Consider the following 27269-nt stretch of genomic DNA (forward strand, 5'->3'; position numbering starts at 1 on the left):
ATGGGTATCTCCTAGGAAGAGGGATTAGTTAATAGCACTGGGTATCGTGCGGCGATGTCAAAGACCAGACACGGGCTTCCGAGTGCAGGTTGTACATTGCACAGTTCTGCAGGGTGCTGGTCTGTGAAGGGTGCCCTCCAGATTTGGGTAGAATTGGCATACAAACTGGCCATATGTAGAGACCCTGCATGACAATTAATAGTGTATGTTGGCTTTAGCAAAGAGGAGGTCAAGGTTTACTGTAGTTGAGAGAGTTGAAGGCCAAGTACCAGGTTCTGGTGAGTTGAGGAAAATGGAGACTGAGGAATGGTCCAACACTTAATTTAAAGTATTATAATTATTGGGTTATGACTCTTTTTCAGTTACAGACTGTGAGGTGGTTCAGCTTTAAAACTCCATTGCCAGCACCAAGGTGGCCATGAAATGATCACTGAATGCTGAATTGAGTATTGGGTTATACACCTCTTCCGCCTTTTTTTGGCTACATATTTTGTTCATTTTCTCTCTGACTTTATTAACCTGATGTTGTCTTTCTTTGGATGGCCATAATGTTGAAGTAAATCATATTGCTTATTTTTAAATATTTTTATGTTCCCTTTTGTTAGTGTCGGCATATATTTATTTCATACTTAATCTTTCCACATGCTGTAGACTTAATGGTATCACCTCTACAAGCTCATGGTGAAGTCTTATTCCCTAGTGTGTTTGTATCTGGAGCTGGGTCTTTAGGAGGTAATTAAAGTTAAATGAGATCTTAAGGATAGGGCCCTAACCTGAAAAGACTGTATCCTTATAAGAAGAAGAGAGAGATCTCTCTTTCTGTCCACCATGTGCGCTCTCAGTGAGAAGGGGGCCATCTGCAAGCTAAGAAGGGATGTCTTACCAGTATCTGAGCATGCTGCCACTTTGATCTCAGATTTCTAGCCTCCAGAACTGTGAAGGATAAATGTCTTCTGTTTAAGCCACACAGGCTGTAGTATTTTGTTAAGGCAGCCCAAGCTAAGACACAACAAACAGTTCCAGTAATAGACACTAGAAATTCAAACAAGACCAGAAGAGAGATGCCCTGTCTTTGCGAAGCTTTTGGGATAGTGGTCGATCATAAATATTAATTTCCTGGCCACGTTAATGGCAAAAAGGAAAAATATAGGGAGCCATAAGAACAGGACATAAACAGGATTGAACTGACTTGTAACAGGAAGGCTTGTCTGAGGAAGTGACTTGTATGGAGATATGATGGATGAGTAGTGACAGCGGTACATGAGGTAGCACATTCTAAGCTTTGGGACCAGCATGTTGAAAGGCACTGTGGTGGAGAGGATGTGGGAGATCCATGGAACTAGAAGGTTTCCATGATTGGAGTTCAGAGATCAAGAGGGAGTTTGGCAAGACTTGAAGCTAGAAAGAAAACTATTAGATCACTTATGGTCTTGTAAACCAAATTAAGGACTTTGATCTTATATTCTAAGAGCTGGGAAGTTACTGAAAAGGAGTGATCGACCATTGAATTTTAAAGAGATTATTTTGGTTGTTGTGTGAAGAGTGAAATTTTTAGAAAGTTGACAAGATTGAATGTGGGAAGACCTTAAGTGAGGCTTTCAATAATTTTTGAATTCATTCTGATCTTTTGAGTAAAAAAAAGTTTTCACCCTGAAGTCCTTTCTTAGAGTACAAATAGAAAAAAAAAAAAAAAAGGCAGTGTAATAGAATTCAGTTCCTTTACATTTGTAACACTTTAATAATGTAAATGACATGTTTGTTACCCAATCTTTTCCTTGTTACACTTATAGCTATGTAATTAACTGTATAGTTGGCTCACTTAAAAGAAATTAGCTGAGGGAGTATTGATGCTAACATTGGAAATGCCAAATGTTAAACATCTTTCAAAATATAATATTAAATTATCAGTGTCAACTTTTTACATTAAACCTGTCTGCTTAATTAAAAATCTTAAAATCACTTAATGATAAAAAGATAATAAAATTTGTAATTTTTAAAATTAAATGAAGTTCTCCCTATACACAGCAACCGGAAACATTACCTACCCTTAAAGAACAAACAAAACAACAATGCCTTAGCTCCCCCTGCTGCTTGAACAAATTATTTCATTTATGAAATATTTTGTCAGTGATTTCTCTGACAGCATTAAGTGAAATTGGCTGTTGGTTACTTTCTCCTTCTTCTCTTCCTTCTTCCCCCACATATAAATTTGAGACATGAAAAAACTGTCTAGTAAGGTTTTTTTAAGTCCTAATAATACAGTTTTTGTAATTTTCAGTTTAATTTTTTTCCAAAGGAGATAACCTCTCATGCCATTACTTTAAAGGTTTTAAATTCCTAAAATCACGTTGTTTCCATTGTAGTCATTCATCTTAAAATACATCTGTTAAAACTTGTCTTATCACATACATTTGTGATTCTTAAAAATTAGGTGACAGTAGACTTACAAACTTAATAGTGTGATACGTCCTACTTTACCTGTTAAACTATATTAGAAGTAAATATCATGAATATTACATATATTTTCTAAGACTATGTGTAAGTACAGGTGAAGTAGTTGGCAGTCTCATTTATAACTGAGGCTCCTTTGTTGACCCTGGCTGTCTTTGTTTGCTGATGTAAGTTTCCTGAAGAAAAAAACAGAACACTGTACATTCTTCACCCAGCCTTTCATATTCCTCTCACCTGTATCAGTTGCTGTAATTGATTTTCCTCTATTTCTGTTGACGTGAAACTATGCTTTAACTCTTAGTTATTTAGGCAAAAATGTGTGCTTGCTTTATATTAATAGTTCTCAAATAAAGATCAGGTTGGGGTCCCATTCAGAATCAACTGTAGAATTTTTTTCTAAACGTACCTTTCCTCTTGTATAAGTTAGTGTATCATATTTGGTTAACTTAAAAGTAAGTTATGTTTCCGGGTTTTGTTTTTTTGTTTTGTTTTTTGTAAGCCTAGGGAAAAGTAGTATCATGGCTTAAAACACACTCATGCTAAAGATATCAGAAAGTTGATTGCCTGAAAACGATAGTATTTATTCGATACAGGAAGTAATGGTGGAAACTCAGTGACTGAGGACAGAAGTTCTGAAGCCTGACCGCCTGGTGGAAATCCTTGCTTTACTACTTCTGTGACCTTGGACAAGTTACTTAAAAGTTACTTAATTTCTCTTGTCTTTGTTTCCTTGTCTGTAAAACAGTAAAAATCCTTAAAACAATGCCTGGGCATAGTAAGCACAGTATAAATGTTAGTGAGCTAGTAAAAGTAAGTACCTTCTAAAATACCCTTCACCTACCTAGAACTATACCTCCAATTTATTCTCACAAGAATGTTCAAGAAGCATCTCTACAATTTATAGCCGGTGATGGTTTCTTAGTTATTATGGTCAATCTTACAAGATTAAATATCATGATCACTTTATATGATTAAATAATATAATGGAGTATGCACAATGAAATAACAAAAGGAGGTAATAAATATAAGGTACCCAGCATAATCCCTGGCATGCATGTATATATAACCACATATTTATTACTTCATTTTTTTTGTGTGTATACACACACACACACACATATATAAATTTTCACTCCCTTTATATGGTTAACACTGTGTCTAGTATCATTCAGTAAATATTGATAGGTTGATTGCCATTAACTTACTTAACTTACTTTGACATTAATATGCTACTGTTCTTTGTACCAATGTAGAAATATTTACTTAGTTCATATATAGATAAAACCTTGAAAAGTCAGAGAAAGTTTTGTATCTAATGATGAAGTAAAGATGACTTTATTTGTGCATTCCAGTTTGTATTCTCGATAACAGTCTTTTAAAGAATTCATCACAGTTAGACTAATCTCAATAAAGGTCAGCTCCTAATGTGAGTGTGTATGAGGCCAGATGTTTGTGAGATAATTCTATTCTGCCTGTGAGATTAATTCTATTCTGCAAAAGTATTATCTGTACCTTCATTTTGTTTCAAAGGCAAAGTATTTAGGTAAAGCTAGACTCATTATTATTGAGTCATTTTCGGTAAGTTTCTCAAGGTTCTTTAACAAACAGATTTGTATAGTCCACTTAAATTTGTTATGATGAGCTTTGGCTCATATATGACCAAACTGTTAAAAATTCGTATTTTTAAAGGAATTTTTTCTAAGAATACAGGAAGTAAAAACAAGCACACTTGAGGTTGAATCATGTTGTTGCATATATCAGTAGTTGATTTCTTTTTATTACTGAATATTACTACATTATATGGATCGTGTGGTGGTTTATCCATTGTAGGGTTGCCATAGTTCTTTGTGACATTTAGGGTGTTTACAGTTTTGAGCTATAATAAAGTTGTTAGGAATATTTGTACACAAATCTTTATGTGGACATACATTTTCCTTTCTCTTGGTTATTGCCAGCTACTGCCAGGTCTTATGGTAAGTGTAGGCATTGCTCTTCAAGAGACTGACCGATGGTTTTCTAAAATGACTATACCATTTGGGGCGCCTGGGTGGCTCAGTTGTTAAGCGTCTGCCTTGGGTTCAGGTCATGATCCCAGGGTCCTGGGATCGAGCCCCGCATCGGGCTCCCTGCTCAGGGGGAAGCCTGCTTCTCCCTCTCCCTCTCCCCCTGCTTGTGTTCCCTCTCTCACTGTCTCTCTCTCTGTCAAATAAATGAATAAAATCTTTTAAAAAAAAAAATGACTATACCATTTTGCTTTCGCACTAGCAATGTATAAGATTTTCGGTTGCTCTTTGTCAGTGCTGATACCACTATTCTTTTTTTTTTTCCTTCTTCTTCACTTCCTCATCCTCCTCTTTTTCTTCCTTGTGAACTTTTTAAATAAATGTACAGTGGAATACATTGTGGTTCGAATTTGCATTTCTCCAGTGACTAATGATGTTCTGCCTTTTTTCATGTAGTTTTGAACATTAGTATGACTCCCTCTGTGAAGTGTCTGTTAAAATCTTGTGTTCATTTTTAAAATTGTGGTTTTTTTCTTACTTAGTTATAAGAGGTTTTTTTTTTTTTTTAATATTCTGGCTAAAAATTTCTTGTTAGATACAGGTTGTGTGAATTTTCTTCCAATCTGTGGTTTGTGTTTTCATTTCCTTAGTGATACTTTCAAACAGTTGGTGGTTTTAATTTTTATGAAATCCACCTTATCGTTTTTGTTCTTTATTGGTTGTGTTTTTCTGTTCTGAGAATATATTTCCTATCATAGAGTTTTCTCCTCTATGTTTTCTTCTAGACACTTTGTACTTACAGCTTTTATTTTTTAGGACTCAGATCCATCTTGAGTTATTTGTGTATATGGTGTATTGTAAGCATCAGGTCTTTTTGTTTTGGGTTTTTGGTTTTCTTTTAAGCTCATATGGTTATCCAGTGGTTCCATCACCAATTATTGAAAAGTATATCTTTTCTCATTACGCTGGCATATTTACCAAAAATTAATTGACCATGTATACAGGTCTACATTTGGATTCTGTTCCATTGATCTAATAAGTGTTGAAATTAGATAGTGTATGGCCTCTACCTTCTTTTCTCTGTTGCAGAATTTCTTGGGGTGTTTTAGGTCATTTTGCATTTTCACATAAATTTTGCCAATCTATCAATTTCTACAAATAAGCCTGCTGGGATTTTGAATGAGATTGTGGTGAATCTGTAAATTAATCTGGGAAGAACTGATCTCTTAAAAACATGGTATATACCTTGGTTCAATTAGGTCTTCTTTAATTTCTTTGTATAGTGTTCTGTAGTTTTCAGTGGACAAGTCTTAAATATATTGCATTAAATTTATACCTAACGAGGTCATGTTTTTGGATGCTTTTCTAAGTGATATTTTTTTTTCCATCCCACTTGTGTTTTTCTTTTTTTTTATTATGTTATGTTAATCACCATACATTACATCATTAGTTTTTGATGTAGTGTTCCATGATTCATTGTTTGCGTGTAACACCCAGTGCTCCATGCAGAACGTGCCCTCTTTAATACTCATCACCAGGCTAACCCATCCCCCCACCCCCTCCCCTCTAGAACCCTCAGTTTGTTTCTCAGAGTCCATAGTCTCATGGTTCATCTCCCCCTCGGATTTCCCGCCCTTCATTTTTCCCCTTCCTACTATCTTCTTCTTCTTCTTTTTTTTTTTTTTTAAACATATAATGTATTATTTGTTTCAGAGGTACAGGTCTGTGATTCAACAGTCTTACACAATTCACAGCGCCCACCATAGCACATACCCTCCAATTCTTAATCTCAGGAAATCTAAATGGTATTTTAAACATTTTCGCTTTCCTATTATTTGTTGTTAATATGCAGAAATGTGACACACAAAAATTTATATTCACATTGTATACTGATATTATGCAAATTTCTTAATTTAAACAGCCTTTTTGGTGAATCCCTTAGTATTTTCCTCATATTATGTTGACTGTGAATAAAAATGTTACATTGTTCTTTTTTAAAAATTGTACTAAAATATACATAATATAAAATTTACTACTAGTGATATTTAGTACATTTACAGTGTTGCACAGCCATCATCACTGTCTAATTCCAGGACATTTTCATCCTCCCAGGAGGAAAGCTCATACTCATTAAGTTGTCACTCTCCATTTACCCTCCCCCCAAAGCTCAGGCAACTACTGATCTGCTTTATGTCTATAGGTGCACTAGACTCTGGATATTTTACATAAGTGCAGTCATACAATATGTAGCCTTCTGTGTCTGCCTTCTTTTACTCAGCATAATGTTTGCAAGGTTTATCCATGTTATAGCATGTATCACTGTTTTATTTCTTTGTCTTCTTCACTTATGTTCTCTGTTATTTTTTTCTTTATTAGCCATCTTAGTGGATGAGAAGCTGTATCTTGTTGTTTTGTTTATTTTTAATCTGTGTGTCTCTTTTCTTTTTCTTGCCATACTCTGCTGACTTGGACCATCAATACAGTGTGGTATAGAAACAGTGAGGATGAATTGTATATGTGTACCACATCTTTATCCAGTCATCTATCAGTCAACACTTAGATTGCTTCCATATCTTGGCTATTATAAGTAAGGCTGCGATAAACATAAATGTGTATCTGTCTTTTCAAAGTAGTGTTTTCATTGTTTTTTGGAGAGGGGGCAGGTAAATTACCCATCAGTGGAATTATTGTATCATATGGTATTTCTATTTTTAATCTTTTAAAGAGCCTCCATACTGTTTTCCACGGTGAGTGTACCAATTTATATTCCCACCAACAGCGCTCGCCAAGTACTTTTTTCTCCACATCCTTGTCAACACCTATTATTTCTTGAGCTTTTTATTTTAGCCCTTCTGACAGGTATAAGGTGATACCTCATTGTGGTTTTGATTTGCATTTTCCTGATGATTACTGATGTTGAGCATCTTTTCAGGGGTCTGTTGGCCATCTGGAAAAATGTCTACTTGTGACTTCTGCCCATTTTTTTCATTGGATTGTTTTTAGGGTTTTTTTGGGGTGGAGTTACATAAGTTCTTTATATATTTTGGAGATTAACCCCTTATTGAATATATCATTTGCAAGTATCTTCTCCCATTCAGTAGGTTGCCTTTTGGTTTTGTTGATGCTCTCCTTTGCTTGTACAAAAGTTTTTTATTTTGACATAGTCCCAATAGTTTATTTTTTTCTTTTGTTTCCCTTGCTTTAGGAGACATATCTAGAAAAACATTGCTATGACCGATGTCAAAGAAATTACTGCCCATATTCTCTTCTAGGATTTTTGTGGTTTTAGGTGTCATATTTAGGTCGTTAATCCATTTTGAGAGGGTTTTTTTGTGCATTTGTATGGTGTTAGAGTGTGGTCAAGTTTCATTCTTTTGCATGTAGCTGTCCAGTTTTCCCAGAGGTATTTATTGAAGAGACTGATGAGATCTTGCCATTTGCCACAACATGGATGCACCTAGAGGGTATTATGCTAAGCAAAATAAGTCAGACTGAGAAATACTAATACCATATGATTTCTCTCATTTGTGGAATTTTTAAAAATGAACAAACAAAAACCAGAATCAGACCCATAAATACAGAGAACAAACTGATGTTTGCCAGAGGGAAGGGGTTGAGAGGATGGGCAAAATGGGTGAAGGGGAGTGGAAGATAGAGACTTACAACTCTGGAATGAGTAAGTCATAGGGATAAAAGATACGACATAGGGACTATGTTATATGGTGACAGATAATAGCTACACTTATGGTGAGCATACCATAACATATAAACTTGTCAAATCACTGTGTCGTACACCTGAAACTAGTAGAACATTGTTGATACACAATCAAATAATCAACTATAATCAAATGTAACTATAATGTCAACTATAATCAAATAAAAACATGAAAAAAAATTCTAGACCCAGAACTATAACCAGAAAGAGCAGGAGCATGGAGATGGCTAAACCAAGACCCAGGAACACAGTGTGTGCTGACAGAGACAGGACAGGAAGATAAATGTAAAGTAGGGAAGAGCAAGGAAAAGCTGGCAACCAAGAGGATGAATTGAAACCTAAGCCACTTTCATTGACTCTGATCTTGAATTGTAAATATGTGTCAGAGAAACTAGACCCCTTCATCATAGTTAGATATACATCCCTCTGGCCCAGAGTTGGAGAAGCTGAACTGGGATTCAGGGGAAGTTGAAGTTACAGCCTTGTTGAACTGACCGTCCCACTTGAACAAGGTGAGCCAGCATAATAAAACTATGGGGATGGAGGACAGACCGGGAAATGGGGAGGAAGATATTGACTATGAAGGGCCAGCATGCAGGAATTTGAGGAAGATAATGGAACTGTTTCATATCTTGCTTGTAATTATGTATAGTCAACCCTATGCATTTCTCAAAACCCAGGGGACTGTATACTACAGAGTAATTTTACTGTACATAAAATGTTGTAAATGAAGGTGAAATAAAAACTATTTCGTAGAAACAAACCCTACAAGTATGTATCCCCAATAAATTTTAACTACCAAAGGAAGTTCTTCAGGTATTAGGAAAAATTCATCAAATGGAACTGGAATCAACACAACTGAATAAGATGATCTTGAAATGGTAAATATGTTAGTAAATGTAAAACATCTATTTTTCCTTTTAATTTTCTTTAAAGGACAATTTACTTGTTAAAGCAGAATGTTAGAAGTATATCATGGAATTGTTAAGTGCAAAAATAAAATGTATAAAAACAATAATGCAAAGAATAGGAAGTGAGAAATGGAAGTATACCAAGTAAGCTTCTCACTCTATACATACTGTGGTGTAATATAATTTAAAGGAGGATTATGATAAATTAAAGATGCATATTGTAAACAAAAGAGTAACCACTGAGGGGAAAAAAATGTACCATAAAAAGCCAACAGAAGACATAAAGGAATCAAAAAAAACTTAATCCATAAAGACAGTAAAAGAAGAAAAACAAAAGACAGGTCATGAGACAAATAGGAAATAAGGTATTGGATTTAAACTCAAACATATTGATATTTATATTAAATACAAGTGGTATAAATGTTCCAATTAAAAATTCAAGAATATCAGACTAGATGACAAAGATCAAACTATATGTTGTATATAAGAAATGCATTGTAAAGACAAAGGTTAAAATTAAAGGATAGAAAATTTGTATCATGCAAACATAAAGGAGAGCTGGAGTTGCTCTATTAATATCAGACAAAGTAGATTTCAGAACAATACTATTAAGAATAGAAAAAGGACATTTTTATAATTATAAAGGAGTTGATTCATCAGAAATACGTAACGACTGTAACCATGTGTGCACCTAATAGCAGAACTGCAAAATAATTGATACAAAACAGAATTTAAAGAGGAAATGGGTAAATCCATAATTGTAATTGGAAATTTCAGGATTTGTTTCATAAATCTGTAGAACAAGAAGACAAACTCAGTAAGAATACAGAACATTTAGGCAACACAACTGACATTTGTGAAACATGATACCCAACAACAGCAGAAAAGGTATTTGTTTAAAGGGCACATTTGATATTCTCCAGGATATACCATTTGTTGGATCATTATTTAGATTTGAAAGAAATGAAATAACATCAAATGTGTTCTCTACCTACAATGAAATTAAATTAGAAAACAATAGAAAGTTATCTGAAACATCCCCAAATATTTGCAGATTAAAAAACATACTTCTACAGCACTTAAGGTCAAAGAAGAAATCACAAGAGAAATTAGAAAATGCTTGAAATTGAGTGAAAAGGTAAGCACACATACCACATTTTGTAGCATACAGATAAAGCAGTGCTCACAAGAAACTAGAGTGTAAATACTTACATTTGAAAAAAGAAGGGTTTAAAATCAGTAATGTATGCTCTCTCAAAAATAAATAATAAAAAGAATAATAACAGAGTGTAGTGGAAAATTTTTGTGAAAAAATTTGAATTTGAATTTGAATTTGAAAGATACAAATTATTTAAACAAATCAGGAAGAAATGGACTATATGCACATACCTAAGTCAATTAAATAAGCTGAATTTGAAATGAAAACTTGTCCCCCTCCAAAAACCAAAAAAACAATTCTAGGCACAGGTGCGTTTTTTGGTAAACTGTATCAGACAGCTAAGGAAGATACAAATCCTACACAAATTCTTTCAGAAAATTATGTAAGATGGAAAACTTCCCAACTCATTTAATGAAGCCAGTATTATAACTTAAAAAAATATATATTACTAGAAAAGACACCCACAGATCAACACCACTTATGAAGATGTATCAAAAATCTTTGATAAAATATTAGTAAAATTTAGTAGTGTATATGTAGAAAATGCTAAGGAATTCACAAAAGGAAACCAGGGAGTGAGTGTAGTATGTTTGCAGATTATAAGGTCAGTATGCTAATTCAATTCTATTTATACTGGCCACGGAAGACTGCAACAGGCAACTTGTAAAATACCAGTTATAGCTGCATCGAAAAACATGAACAACTTAGGAATAAAGGTACACATTATGTACAAGACCTATCTATTGAAAACTACAAAATACTGTTAAAAGAATTAGGGAAGAAATAGTGGTGTATATCTCAGGAATAAAAATTGGTTTAGCATTAAAAAACCAGTAATATAATTCAATATACTAGTAGAATACAGAAGGAAAAAAATGAACATTTTGATACATGTGGAACAATTATTTAATAAAACTCAATACCCATTCATGATAAAAACTCAAAATGGAAAAGGAAACTTTTTTTAATTTACATTTTATTTTTTATCTGAGTGTAGTTAACACAATGGTACATTTTTCATTTCAGATAGAGTTTTTATCTTTAGATATACCATTTGTTTGGTGTTACTTTAAGACTTTTCTGTTTTTGTTTTACTTGTGTTTTATGTTTAGTATTTGGATATATTTATAGTAGCTGATTTAATGTCTTTATCTGCTTACTCAGTCATTTTCACCTTTTTCTAGGTATATTTCCATTGACCAGGTTTTTTTTCCTTGGTTATGGGTCATTATTGCTTTGCACATTTTTTTTTTTTTTTGGTAGGTTGGACAGTTAGATTTAATACTACTGAGTGTCTGAATATTATTGTCTTGCTTTAAAGAGTGTTTTAGCAGGCATGTAAGTTACTAGTGATTGAATTTCATCTTTTGCAGGCTTATTTTTAAGCTTTTGTAGGATTGCTTTTTAGTAACCTTTACTCTAGGGCTAATTTAGCTCTCCTCTTTAAGGCAGGACTCTTCTGGAATCCCCTAAATACCTGAGATGTTCATTGAGATCTTTCTACTCCAGCTAATTGGAACATGAACATCTTCCCTACTTGCTGTGAGCCCTGTGTCAGTAGTTAAGTTTACAGCTCACTAGTAGATGTCTTTTCCTTGGTAAATTTTCTTTATCTTGTTCTCTCGTATCTCACACAACATGTGTTCCTACTGGTATTCAACCAAAGATTTAGAGGAATCTTTATGCAATTATCTGGAACTTTTTCTGTTTGTAGGCTTCTTCTTATCAATACAGTGTCCCATAAACTCTAGCTATTTAGCTTCTATATACTTCAGTCCAATCTTCATTTTATTAACAAGGGTGCTATGTTCTTGGGTCCTCCTCCCTACATCAAGATTCTGAAAGTTCCCTAGGGCAGAAATCAAGGGTGATTTTTAAGGCTCACCTCATTTATGTTTCTTCTCTCAGGGATTACAGTCCTGCAGTTCTTTTGCCCAACATCTTAAAACAATTTTTTAATATAGTTTACCTAGTGTTACCTATTATAATGCTGAGAGCATGTCCAATACCACTTACTTCTGCCTTGCCAGAATCAGAAGTAGTTTATTTTATTTTTACTTGAATCAATTTTCAAGTAAAATTTTAATTATATAAGTATAATTTAATATATTCTCCCATTAAAGCAATAATGAGAAAGTTAAAGTTTCCTTTTAGTAACTTCTAATCTTGGTCTGTCTTCCTTCAAATCTAACCAATGTTGTCAACTTGGTACATGGCCTCTTAGGTACTTTTTCTATTTATGTTTGTTTCCTTAGAAAAGTTGTAATACTGCTTATTTTTAGGTTGTATATGCTTTTAATAGCATAGCTCAGAGTACACTTATTTCTCTTTCACTTGACTTTTTAAAAATAACAAACAGTATGTAGTAGATGTGTATCTTATTAGTACAAACAAATCTAGCTCACATTCTTTACATGTCATGGTACTATTTTCAGCAAGAATAGAGATTGATCCTCAGTAGCTCATCTTCTGGACTTGCTGCAAATCCTTTCCATTTTTTCTGGGCATTTCCAGCCCTCCTGGGATGTTGCCCTATTTCTCTCTTCCTCACATACACCTCTTGCCTGGAGACAGACAGACATCCATTCCACCCCTGATAAAAATAACCCAGGGCCTTTTTCTGTTTCTGGTTTTCACCACTTTGATATGGACCATTCTTTGTGTTCTTCTCATCTATTCTGTACTTGGAACTTGGATACATTGTGCTGTTTTCTCATTGATCTTTCAGAGGATCCTCATGATTTCTGGTTCACTGAAATCTCCCCATCTATATTTTCTAGTTCAGCTCTTGGTTACTTTTTATAATTGTCTTTGATAGGTTCTTTGTTTTGAGAGGGAGGATAGACTAGAATATGTACTTACTTTACTATCTTGAAACCAGTAGTTACTTCCCTCTGCCTGAATTTTTCCTTCTTTCATTTTATGAGAACCTAGAATAAAAGAAAGCTTTGTATGCCTGCCCGACGCTCTCGTGAGGGCACAGGTATTTGGGAGCACTAAGATGATTGAGCTAGAGACTGTTCCTAGTATCTCCTCCTCTCTTCCTAACTTTGCTTCCGTTCAATAATACCTTCTTTATTTTGACATGGACTTGCCTTGCCCTTATTATTCTTACTATTCACATGGTAAGTTGCATTCTGTTAGCCAGATTTAGAGTTCAGGCATCATTAATAAAATTATAAAGTTTCTCTTTGGCCCACTGTAAACCCTTCTCAGCAGACTTTATATTTGCCTTTGAAATATTTTCAACCTGTGTTGTTGGTTTTTGAAACATTACAAATGGAAAATTTTCAGACCTTTTAACAAAAATATTTTTTCCCTGTTACATTCTTGAATTTGGCTTAGCACTATTGTTTATAGTATATAAAATACAGTTGTGTATGGTATATGAAATAATGAAATGTGGTCTGACATAGAACAATAGCTCATGTCCCTTTCCCATTTTAATTAATTTGTGGTTTTTTGGGAGCCTGACAGAAATCAGATAAAGATGATTTATTTATAGATCTTTCTGATATGTAAATAAATCATACTGAAACTTTTCTTGTATACTGGGCCACCATTTAGTATCTTAAGATGTATTCATGGAAGAGAAAAGTGATATAGGTCCCAAAGGAACCAACTTGGGAAATTAAACCTAGAAATTCTGGGTGATCTTGGTTCCAAGTCACCATCTAATGTAGATTATTCAGCAAAGGTGCTTAAAGAGATTCTGTCTTGTTTCATTCTTATCAATGTGAATATAGACTTAGCAGGTATGTTTAGCAATTTCCTTATCTATTTTGTTAATCTAATTATAGTATCTAATAATGCCACTGCTGGGGAAATCTAAAAAGCATTGTGCTTTGGCAACTTGGAAAAGCTACTTCTATGTAAAATTTGATCCTGGGAATGGGTATGTGGGCAGAAGCCTTATTTCCCCCTGTTCTTCTCAAGAAACTCTTTTCTGCCATCATAAAATGAAATTTTGTATACCCAGAAGGGAGCTTAGCAATTATCTAGAGGTTTTTTACAGGTGAGGAAACTGAGACCCAGAGAGGTAAAGGCAAATTGGCCAAGGTTTACTCAGGCAATAAGGAGTCCTGTACCTCCATGCTGGCCTGCCCTGCATTCTTCTGATATGTATATACTTTCACCTCTGTATCACGTTTATTTCTACACATCTGTTTCAGAAAGCCAAAATTATCTCGCTCTGAAATTTTTTTCTTCTAATGCAGCTGAAATTTAGTTGAGGCTTTTCCACTTGCCTATACAACTATTCTTCTCCCCCATCCTCTTGTACTTTTCTTGAGTATCTCAAGAGATTATATAGCAACTTCTTTATTTTATCATTAATAGAGTCCAGATGGAATCAGGGATTAAAGACCTGGGAGAGTTGTCATGAATGGCATTATTTTTTCCTCACACACAGGAAAAAGAATAGGGTGCCAGATTTGTCTATTGAGTGACTTTTTGCTAAATTTTAAATCTAATTTGATGAAATCAATGAAATGGAGGCCTTTTTTTTTTTTTTAATTCACAAGCGGTTATTCCCTGAAAATTTGTTTTTGCCTTTGTGAGTTTGTTTTGGGGATGGGACTGAGAAGAGGAGAGCAGTGTATATTTTCTTCCTATCTAAAACCTAATTTATATTTTTGTGTTTTACTCAAATGTGAAATTTGTTCCGTAAATCTGGAACTGGTAATGACTAATATCATGCATTTTGATACAACAGGATAGACATGATTCTGCTGATGATCAAAGTATTTGTCATGTGTGGCACGTGGATATAGAAGCTCTTCCAGAATGGATAAACTGCCTAATACAAAAAGTAAGTTCCTTAGTTTCTGAGTAAAATTAGGAATTTACTACTTTCAGGATTTTTTATCCTCATTCTAGAGCTATTTTTCTTTTTTTTTTAATTTATTTTTTTTTAAAGATTTTATTTATTCATTCATGAGAGAGAGAGAGAGAGAGAGGCAGAGGGAGAAGCAGGCTCCCAAGGAGCAGGGAGCCCGATGCGGGACTCGATCCCAGGACTCTGGGATCATGACCTGAGCCGAAGGCAGACGCTTAACCATCTGAGCCACCCAGGCGCCCCTCTAGAGCTATTTTTCTTGAATGCACTGTTTCAAGAGATAAGAAAGGGTCTGTAACTCTTGATTACACCTACTGGCTTCTTCGCTATTACTGGAGTGTTGCAGGTACTTTTCTGTCTCAGACTTTAAAACATGGTATTCCCCCTTCCTTGATTGCTCTTCCCACAGTTATTTACTGCTTCCCTTATTTCCATATATCTTTATTCACAGTGAGGCATTGCCTGTGGAAACTCTCAGTTGCCCTACTCCACTATTATCACTCTTCACACTTCCTTTCTCCCTTCTCTGACTTATATAGCTACTTATATTTTGCGTACACATACAATACGTAATATATAGTACTTGTAAATATGCATGAGAATATATGACCTATATAAATATAGACATAACTATACACATACATACACACGCACACACTTACCCACATACATGTATTGCTTACTGCTCTTGTTAATTGCCTAGCTCCCCTACTCGAATAAAAACTCTGTAAAGTCAGAAGTTTTTCTCTTCTGTTTATTACTACCTCCAGCACCTAGAACAATGCCTCCCGAGTAAATGAAATATCCTATATTATTCATGTATGCATACATATATAAAATAAACTGGATAATTAATGATTCTCAGTGGTACAATCAAAATCAAATTACCACATTTTTAGGGCTCCTTAATGAAATATTATAAGAGCAGGAACTCACCTTGTTAACAGTATGGTATTATTTCTCACATTTTGAAGCAAGTATTAGAAAAGTATAAGTAATGCGATTTTTAAAAAAAAAAAATGTAGTTGCCATTCTCCACTGACTTTGTTGTTGTTGTTAAAAAATAACATTTGATAGATATCCTCTGCATTCACTCTCACACTGTAATGATTTCCTGGGAACGTGCCAGCACGCTGGTTTTAACTGTCCTGAACTTTACAACATGTGTGAGGGTGCTGCAGATATTCCACTATCTCTCCTGAAAAAAATAATTTTAAGCCAGTTCATTAATAATTTTGCACTTGAATATAGAAAATGCACTCTTATGTATATAACCAATATCTTTTGGTTTTATGTAAAAAGGCAGGAAGAGCTTTATTCTGTTGGTTGGGTAAAGTTCCCTCCCACAGTGTTTGGTATGCAAGAAGGGTATCAAAACAGACACTTTTCTGTGAGATTTTACTTGCAAATTAAGCTCTGTAGACTGATTTGCTTCCTGGTTCCATAGTGTATTTTTCTTTTCATTAGTTCACACTATATCCATATTCAACCTATTGTTTAAGAGACTCTTTTAGAATGCTTAGGAGTATTATTGAGATGGGCGTGATGTGCAATATTTTATCATTCTAGAACATTGGAGTTGCTTATCTCTATTTATTAGAAGGCTTTTTTCCCTTTACTGTTCTGTCTACCAATCAGAAAACAGAAAGCTAGCCTTTTCTGTGGCATAGAAAACTTTCATGTGATTGGCTTTAAAAAAAAAAAAATACAACTCACATTCTCTTTGATTACTTTACAATGAAAGCATTGTCTTACTTTCCTTTATTACCTGTAGGCCCAGTGGACAGTTGGAAAACTGAATTGCCCTTTCTGTGGGGCCCGTTTAGGGGGCTTTAATTTTGTCAGCACTCCAAAATGTTCCTGTGGCCAGCTTGCAGCTGTACATCTCTCTAAGAGCTGGACCGATTATCAGCCAACACGGGCAGGCCGACTAATGAGACCATCGCTGAAATACTTGTCACATCCTAGAGTTCAGTCAGGTTGTGACAAGGAAACTCCGCTGACAGGTGGCGCCTCCAGAAACAGAAATCACGGGTTTTTAAATATGGCCCAAAATAATAATGGCCCTGGAAGATTAACAGAAGCACTCTGCCTGGAGGTACGGTCAACATATTTTCAGATGAAGAATGAGAAACTGCTCTTCAAAGCATCAGATCCAAAATACCAGCTTTTTGTTCCTCAGCTTGTGACTGCCAGATGCACTACAAGAGCTTTTCACAGGAAATCACATAGTTTGGATCTGAACATCAGTGAGAAACTGACTTTATTACCCACATTTTATAAAATACATAGTAAGACTACTGCCTGTCCCAGGCTAAATGAAACACAGCCTATTCACCTTTCTGGCTTGCCTTTAGAATCTAGTAAAAATAACTGTTCCTTTCAGATTTCATCCAATTTTGATCCTAATATGCTGCTGCAAAGATTTTCAGTGGCTCCCCGTGAGACCCAGACACAAAGAGGAGGAGAATTTCAGTGTGGTCTAGAAGCTTCTGCAGTGTACTCTGACCATGCGAGTTCTAACAACCTGACTTTCCTGATGGACCTGCCCTCAGCTGGCAGGAGCATGCTGGAGGCCTCGGACCAGGAAGAGCCCCTCTCTGCACTGGACTTCCTCCGCTCGGGCAGCTTCTCATTGGGGGCCATTAATCAGAGGCTCAGTAAGAGAGAAAGGAGCAAGTTGAAAAATCTGAGAAGGAAACAACGAAGGCATGAAAGATGGCTACAGAAGCAGGTAATTCTTTGAAGAGTTTACTAAAAATTCTGTGTTGTGAATCTTGGGGTTTGGAGAGAGGAGCTAACTTTGAATACCTTTATTATAAAAACAGTTTTAATGAGGGTTGAAATGACATTTCTGTCTAGGTGAACTTAATAATCATGCACCTCTCTTAAAATCGGCAAGTATAAACCTGTCTCTGTTCACATATGTTTAGAAAATGTCCTTTTGTGACGATTTCCTCAATTCTAATATTTTACATGAATATCAATTTCATGATATCGAGATGAGATCATCATATACATTTTAAATTTATTCATGTTGGGATTATTTGCAATGATTTTATTTCAGGTTAGGTTGAAACAAAGAAGTTTTTCTAATTCAATCTAGTGACAAATTCATTGACTTTCATCACTTTTAGCTTAAATGGATATTTTCAAGGAACATTATGTAATTATGTGCTCATATGATCCAGATATGGTTAACTCTACTAATCTGTGAAGTTTATCTTAATAATAACTGACCCTTACTGTAATTTTATAGGAGTGTGTGCTTGTCTATGGTTTAAATTCCTGTACCTATAATGATATGTTCAAAAATGGTTATGAGAAGGTATTGAACAATAAATTGCAGGTGCTCTGGAGACCAATTAAAGCCAATGGGTGAGGTGCTCATGAAAATTTGGAAGTTTGAGGACCAGTATGTTTCTATGTAAACTTTTATTTGCAAATTGCCTTTGTTACCTACTTGTTTATAATAAATAGCAATCCTCATTAATCAGTATGTTGAATATTAACAACGTCCACAGAGCTTAAATATAGAAAGCTGCAACTTTGCCTAATAGTTCATTTTTTTAATTAAGCGAACTCGTTGCTTATGATCCTAGTCAGACTGAATAGAATAAAATTACTGCATCAAGTGCTTCAATCACGTTCATTATTTTTCATCGTTTGGTTAGATAGTATAATTATAGGTAATTATTATATTTTTGACTGGATGCTGACGAGAGCATTGTAGTTTGGTTTACTTGCAAGTGATGGTGTAATGTGACATCAAAGCATATATTGTAGAATGTTAAAAATGAATATATTTTAGCACCACTATGATATACTTCATGGCTAATTTATTGAAGCTATAAAATACAGTATCTTTTATTGAAAATTTGACTTAAACCCATAGATAAATTGGAGATGGTCATATGTTAAGTGAATATTCGAAAGTCAACCTTAAAAACAATGTAGAGGGCTTAAAATAATTCTCTAACAAATAGAAATTTAAAAAGTATAAAAATTATACTTGCTCTGTACTATAAATATGTGCAGATAACATCTTTGCGATGTAAAAAATGTGTTTAATTCTTGAGCTGGGTACTTCCGAAAACTTAAACTATATTACTGATTATTTTCCAGCATAGGAACAGTATTTTTATACAATTTAAAGCTAAGCAAGACCAACATCAGTGTTTTGGTTTTTTTAATAAAGTTACTTTTATTCATTCACATACATGTGATTTAGCCAAACTGCTTGGCTAACTGATCAGAATGAATGAATTCTAGTCAGACCTGTGGCAGGTCAGGATAGGGAGTAATAGGGCAGGGTCCTAGGAGGTTTGTTTGGTTGCACAGGAGCTACTGACAAATGCCAAACGTCTCCTTAGCAAAGAAAATTTAAAAGTCTGTAGCATCATGAAAATGACGTGAGTTAGTGATGTGAGTGCACACATTGGTTATAGCCCGAAAGAAGAAGAATTTTTAACAGTTTTGCTAATTCAAGCAAAAAGATAAGTCTTGGAAAGATTTCCTATCTGAGCTAAATTAATGGCTTAGCTCTTCAGCTCATTCCATGTTTAGTAAAGAGTAGTTAATTCTGTAAACACATATCAAATATGTGTTTCATATACCATGCCTTTGAGTAATGACTTCAATGCAGATGCTGGTCTTTTTAATTCTTTTAAAGACTTATTTATTTTAGAGAGAGAGTGCTCACACAAGTGGGGGGAGGGGCAGAGGGGGAGAGAGAGAGATCTGAGCTGAAACAAGAGTCCAGCGCCTAGCTGACTGAGCCACCCAGGTACCTCCTGCCCTTTTTTAAATAAGGAAGATAAGCATACAAGATACAAAGGAAAGGTTACCTATTGTTAATGAAAAATTTTTTTTTTAAGTTTAAAATAATTGGTTGGGAAATCTAGATTTCTGACTTTCATTTGATATTTTTAGTGATTTTTTTTTCACAAACTAGACATCTTTATGTGGCAGATACCATGATAGAAAATGTTAATGACACTACAAAAAGTTATTTAAATTTTTGAAGCTTAAGGGTATAAATGAGATTAATATTGAAACAGAAACTACAACCAATTTTCAGTGTTTTATTCAACAGATGTTAATTAAACTTCTACTTTGGGGAAAGACAGTGCTGAGCAAACCTCTTTTTTTATTCACCATAGCCTTGTTGGGTTTCTGTTTTAGTTTTTGTAATTATTATGTGATAAAATAGATTTATTCTTGGCATATAGCTCTATGATTTCAACACACAGATTCATATAACAACCACCACAGTGGGGATACAGAGCAGTTCCATCACCCCAAAATCTACCTTGTGCCTTTATAATTGTGCTTTGATTATATCTTTATAGTCATATCCTTGTCCTATCTCTAATCTCTGGAAACCATTGATCTGTTCTCTATTACTTTAGCTTGTCTTTTTGATGATGTTGTAAAATAATAATGCAATGCTATAAAATTATAATCTTATAGTATATAACCTCTAGAGACTGGCTTCTTTTATTCAGTACAGTTGCCTGTGAGATCCATCCAAGTTGTTGAATATATCTATTGTTTGTTTTGTTGCTCAGTAATACTGGGTTATATTAATAAACCACAGTTTGTTCATTGACCTGTTCAAGACAGGTGAGTTATTCCAAGTTTGGGCAATTACGAATAGAGCTGTTAAAATCATTCCTGTACAGGTTATCGTGTGAACCTAAGTTTTCATTTCTCCAGGGTAAATACTCAGGAGTGAGAATACTGGATTGTATGGTAAGTTATATTTAACTTTATAAGAAACTGTCAAATTGTCTTCCAGTTTGGAAAATGGTTATACCATTTTGTATTTCAAGACGTGATATATGAGAATTTCCTTTGCTGTGAGTCACACCTGGTATTCTCAATATTTTTTAAATTGTTCTAAGTAGGTATGTAGTCGTATCATATTGTGGTTTTAGTTTGCATTTTCCTGATGGCATTTTCCTAATAATGTTGAACATTTTTCATGTGCTTATATTTCTATTTGTATATATTGTTTAGGGAAGTGTCTGTTTAAGTATTTTGGTCATTCTTAATTGGGTTGTGTTCTTTGTGTTGAGTTGTAAGAGTTCTTTATATATTTTGGATGTAAGTTTTTCAACGCATATGTGACTTTCTCTGAGTCTGTAGTTTGTCCTTTTAGTCTCTTAATTTTTTTTTTCCTGTAGAGCAAACATATTTAATTTTGATGGTCTAATTTCCCTCTTTTTTTTAACGGATTATGCCATTGGTGTCATACCTAAGACCTCTTTCGCCTAATTCTAGGTTATAAAGATTTTTTCCTGTGGCTTCATCTAAAAGTTTTATAATTTTAAGTTTCACATTAAGAATTATGATTCATTTTGAGTTTATTTCTTTTAATAAAGTGTGAGGTTTCAGTTGAGGTTCATTGTTTTACATAGAGATGCTTGATTGTTCCAGCACCGTTTGTTGAAAACACTGACCTTTGTCCATTGAAGTGTTTTTGCAGCTTTGTTGAAGACCCATTGGCTATATGTGTGGGGGTCTATTTCTGGACTGTCTATTCTCTTCAGTTCATTTTTGTGTCTCTCATTGCCAGGAGTCCTTTTTCTTAGTTATTGTAGCTTTAATAAATCATAAAGTAGGATTCTGTGATTCCCCTAACTTAATTGTTCTTTTTCAAACTTGTTTTATTTATTGTAGTTCCTTTGCCTTTTCATATAAAATTTAGAATCTGCCTGTTTCCTATTGGGATTTTGATTGTAATTATATGAAATCTATAGATCAACTTGGGGAAAACTGAAATCATTACTGTGTTGATTTTCCTAATCCTCGAACGTGGTACGTCTCTCCTTTTATTTAGGTCTTTGATTTCTTTCATCCATATTTTTGCACTTTTTAGCATTCAGAACCTGGGCATGTTTTGTTAGTTTATGCCTATTTACTTTTTGATGTTGTTGTTAATTTTTTAAAAATTGTTTAAAATTGTATATTGCTAATGTACAGAAACACAACTGATTTTTGTTTTAACTTTGTATCTTGTTATTTGAAAGTACAGATCTTTGACATCTTGTCAGATTTATCCCGAAGTATTCATATTTTATACTATTGTAAAATGGTATTGTTTTCTTAAGTTTGAATTTCCAGTTGTTCATTGATAATATGTAGAAATAAAATTGAGTTAGTATGTTGATCTTTTATCTTACAACCTTTCTAATCTTACCTAGTAGGAACAGTAGTTGTTCTGTAGATTCCATTGTATTTTCTACTAGATCATCATGGTGTCTGCAAATAAATACAGCATTACTTCTTCCTTTCCAATCCAGATTTTTTTTCCTTTCTTCTTTCTTTGTTTTTTGTTTTTTGTTATTGAAGTAGCTAGAACATCCAGTACAGTATTGAGCAGAGATGAGAACAGACATCCCTGTCTTTTTCCTGATACTAGGAAGAAAGCATTCAGTCTCTCACCATTAGGTATGATGTTAGTTTTAGGTGTTTTGTAGATGCCCTTTATCAGGTTGAGGAAGTTTCTTTATATTCCTAGTTTACTGAAAGTTTTATTATGAATGGGTGTTGACTTTTGTCAAATGCTTTTTCTCTTCATGATATGATTATGTGTTTTCAATATTAATATTGATTATTAAACTGAGTCAGTTTTTCAGTTCCACAGTAAACACCACTCTTATTATGTTGTACTTTTCTTCCTATATATTGCTGGATATTATTTGCAGTAATTTTTGAGAGTTTTTTTCTAACCTCTGTACATGAGGGATATTGGCCTAAGGTTTTCTGTATTTTTGTGCTGTTTTTGTGTGGTTTTGATATCAGGATAGTACTGGTCATGTAAAATGAGTTAGGAAGTAATCTTTCCTCTTCAGTTTTCTGGAAAATATTTTGAAGAATTGATGTTATTTTTTCTTAAATATGTGGTAATGAAATTTTCTGGGCCTGAAGATTTCTTTTTTGGAAGGTTTTTAACTGTGAACTCAATTTCTTTAGTACTTATAGAACAATTTATGTATCTCTTTCATTTTGGGTAAGTTTTGGTAGTTTGTTGTTTTCAGTGAATTATCTAAGTTGTTGGAATTGTGTGTTAGTATTGTTCATAATATTCCTTTATAATCCTTTTAATGTCTCTTGAGTCAGTAATGATATCCCCTTTAAAATCCTTATAATTAATGGTGGTTTGTATCTTCTCTCTTGCTTGCTCTCTTTTTTCTTTTTTCTTTTTTTAGTTTTACTAGAAGATTATCAATTTTATTGATCTTTTCAAAGAACCAGCCTTGGATTTCAATTATATTTTCTATTGTTTGCTACTTTTAAATTCTTAATTTCTGCTCTTACCTTTAATATTTTCTTTCTTTCATTTTCTTTCCCCTTAGAAAAAAAATACTTAGCAACTTATTAATTGGAAACTTAAAAATTTAATGGTTGGAAATCTTTTTTTCTCATCTAAGTATTTAATGTTGTAAACTTCCTTCCCTTTAGTTTCTGCATTAGCTACATCCTATGACATTATATTGTATTTTATTATAATTCAGTTCAAACTATTTTCTAATTTCCTTTGAGACTTTTTTTTTTTTTTGGCTGACCTTGTTTGTCTAAGTGGTTAGTACAATCATAAAAAGACTGAAATACTAGCATTTTGAGGAAATTAATCAAAAATTTCTTACTGGGGAAAATATTTCTTCCTCTGGATTGAGGGAAAGTAAAGCTGTCTCTAGTATAGTTGTATAATATTTTAAAATAATTCTTTGTAAACAGCATTTCATTCTATTGTGTTTTCATTTTTTAACCTTAAGTCTATTTAATATGAGTGAAAGAAAATGTCTCTTTAAAGCCCACAGGAAACTATTGTGAAAAGAGAGTTTAGCTCATTTTTCTCTGGAGTATTGTGCATGAGAATATAAAATAATTGACCTAATATCATGGTTTGTAATAAATCACTGAACCATCTACAATGACTATATTATTTTGTTCTCAGTGAATTAAATGAGTTAAGACTACTTGTATTATTACAAAGGTGTAATTTAGGCCCTGGGGAGAGTAGAAGCCAATAAAGTGTATTAAAGACATGCTTATTTGCGTTTATCTAGACAAGATACATATTTTCCACAAAGGCACTAAATTTCATTTTCATGGATTTTTACATAGCAATAATTTTGAACTTTGCATAGATTTTAAAGGAGTTCATTTAATCTTTTATCACTTGATACATCATCTTCAAATCATGCACAGATCATATTCCAACTACATACTTGGTTGTCCCTTTAAAAGAGAAATTTTTGTATATCTGAATTATAATAGTAATCCACATATTGAGCAATTATTCCCCATTTTTTTCTCTGCCTCCAGCAGAAAATTAATGGTTTATTGAAAGAAAAAGCCTTAGTAATGAAAATCTGACAATTAAAACTACATGACACAGATTACTGGTTTCATTAAACACAGAAACTTGGTCATGAAACAGTCTTTTAGGAAAGAATGTCATGACCTTTAGTCATACATGGCACAGAAGGATATTTATTTCTCAGTCTACTTTGTGTAAATTTATTGTTTCAGGTTGTTCGCTACTCTCTTCATTTTATTTTTTTATTCAAGTATAATTAGCATACAGTGTTATTTTACTTTCAGGTGTACAATAAAACAACCAGTTCTGTACATCACTCAGTGCTCATCAAGATAAGTGCACTCCTAATCCCCTTCACGTGCTTCACCCATCCCCCCACCCACCTCCCCTCTGGCAACCACCAATTTGTTCTTTGTATGTAAGAGTTAGTTTTCTATTTGTCTCTTTTTTGTTTATTCATTTGTTTTGTTTCTTAAATTCCACATACAAGTGAAATCATATAGTATTCATCTTTCTTTGTCTGACTGATTTCACTTAGTATTATAGCCTTAGTATTATAGGTCCATCCATGTTGTTGCAAATGGCAAGATCTCATTCCCTTTTTTATGGCTGAGTAATATTCCATCATTTGTGTATATTGTGTGTGTATATATATTAATGTTTGTGTGTATATAAATATATATACACATATACATATACATATACATATACATACACACCACATTTTCCTTATCCATCTATTGGACACTTGGGTTGCTTCTCTCTCTTAGTTCTTGTAAATAATGCTACAGTAAGCATAAAGGTACATATATCTTTTCAAATTAAGGTTTCATTTTCTTTGGGTAAATATCCAGTAGTGGAATTACTGGATAATATGCTCATTCTATTTTTGCTTTTCTGTGAAACCTCCATACTGTTCACCCATAGTGGCTGTGCCAATTTGCATTCCCACCAACAGTCCACAAAGATTCCTTTTTCTACATATTCTCAACACTTGTTATTTCTTTTTTTTTTTTTTTAAAGATTTTATTTATTTATTTATGAGAGACAGAGAGAGAGAGGCAGAGGGAGAAGCAGGCTCCCAAGGAGCAGGGAGCCCGATGTGGGACTCGATCCCAGGACCCTGGGATCGTGACCTGAGCCGAAGGCAGACACTTAACCATCTGAGCCACCCAGGCGCCCCAACACTTGTTATTTCTTGTTTTGTTTTTAATTTTAGCCATTCTGACAGGTGTGAAGTGATATCTCATTGCATATTTGATTTGCATTTCCCTAATGATTAATGATATTGGGCATCTTTTCATGTTGCCTGTTGGCCAACTCTTTCATTTTATTAATGAAACAACATTTAGGGCTTGCTCACTAAGTTGATACTTTGGCATTGTTTCTACCTTCCAGGAAGCCACCATCTAGTGAGATAATAAGATATAAATAAGCAGTCAATTGTAATGGGCATCACCAAATACCTTAACTTTGTTTTCCTGCCATTTCAATTGATTTCAAAATACAGATAAATGAATAACTGTGGAGCAAAATTACATTGACTTGATAATTCCTTTACTTTAAAATCTAAATTTTCTAATGCTTAGCACAATACTTTGAACACAGTAAGTGATCAAGAATTTTTTTAGGGGCACCTGGGTGGCTCAGTCCTTAAGTGTCTGCCTTCGGCTCAGGTCATGATCCCAGGGTCCTGGGATTGAGCCCCGCATCTGGCTCCCTGCTCCATGGGAAGCCTGCTTCTCCCTCTCCCACTCCCGCTGCTTGTGTTCTCTCTCTCGCTGTCTCTCTCTGTCAAATAAATAAATAAAATCTTTAAAAAAAAAATTTTTTTAATAAAACTTTTTTTATTGTAGGATACTTTTAGATTTATATAAAAGTTTGAAACTAGTACAGAGATTTCCCATATGTCCACACCTAGTTTACCCTATGTTAGTGGGGAGCCTGGGTGGATCAGTCAGTTAAGTGACTGGGTCTTGGTTTTGGCTCAGGTCATGATCTCAGGGTCCCAGGATCAAGCCCTGAGTCAGGCTCCATGCTCAGCAGGGAGTCTGCTTGAGGATTTTCTCTCTCCCCTCTGCCCTTCTCCCTCTTGTGCATGCATGCTCTCTTTCTCTAAAATAAGTAAATAATCTTAAAAAAATAACATATTGGTATGGTATATTTACAATTAATGAATCAGTATTGACACATTATTATTAATTAGGCTATACCTTATTCACAATTTTTTTAGTTTTTACCTATAGTTCTTTTTTCTGTTCCAGGATCTCATCCAGGGTACCACATTACATTTAGTTACCATGTCTCATTGGGCTTCTCTGGCCTTTAAGAATTTCTCAGACTTTCCCTGTTTTTGATGACCTTGACAGTTTTGAGGAATGCTGCTTAGCTATTTTGTAGAATGTCCCTCAATTAAGAATGACTAATACTTTTCTCATGATTAAGCTGGGGTTATAGATTATATAATGGGTCCCCAAGACCACCCCCACATTCCATGATTCACTAAGAGGACTCACGGGACTCACCCTATAGTCATACTCATAACTATGTTTTATTACAGTGTAAGGATACAAACCAACTAAGCGAAGGGAAAAGATGCATAGGGCAAATTCTGGAAGAAGCCATGTACAAACTTCCAAGGTCCTGTCCCCATTAAGTTACATAGAATGAACTTCTTCCAGCAAAAGTTGTGACAACACGTTCAATGTTGTGTACCAGGAAAGCTTATTATAGACTCAATGCCCACAGTTTTTATTGGAGGATTCCCTAGGCCCACAAAAGTAGTGTGTGGCAGATCTAGATCCCAGAGTCCATGCTATTAACCATTATACCATGACCTCTCAAGAAAGATTCTCCTCACAT

At 34.2% G+C, this 27269-nt stretch overlaps 1 protein-coding gene across 1 annotated transcript in view; it reads left to right on the plus strand.

Annotated features, from left to right (window-relative positions):
* RNF180 (ring finger protein 180) overlaps positions 1–27269 on the plus strand; it is a 187226-nt gene that overhangs the window by 33582 nt on the left and 126375 nt on the right. Inside the window, exons 3-4 of the mRNA XM_035014508.1 lie at positions 14954–15049; positions 16851–17810. Coding sequence (XP_034870399.1) covers positions 14954–15049; positions 16851–17810 — 1056 coding nt within the window. The remainder of the gene's footprint in view (positions 1–14953; positions 15050–16850; positions 17811–27269) is intronic.

The sequence above is a fragment of the Mirounga leonina genome, unplaced genomic scaffold (genome assembly GCF_011800145.1).
Source record: "Mirounga leonina isolate KUSES-001 unplaced genomic scaffold, KU_Mleo_1.0 Mir_168, whole genome shotgun sequence".
NCBI lineage: Eukaryota > Metazoa > Chordata > Mammalia > Carnivora > Phocidae > Mirounga > Mirounga leonina.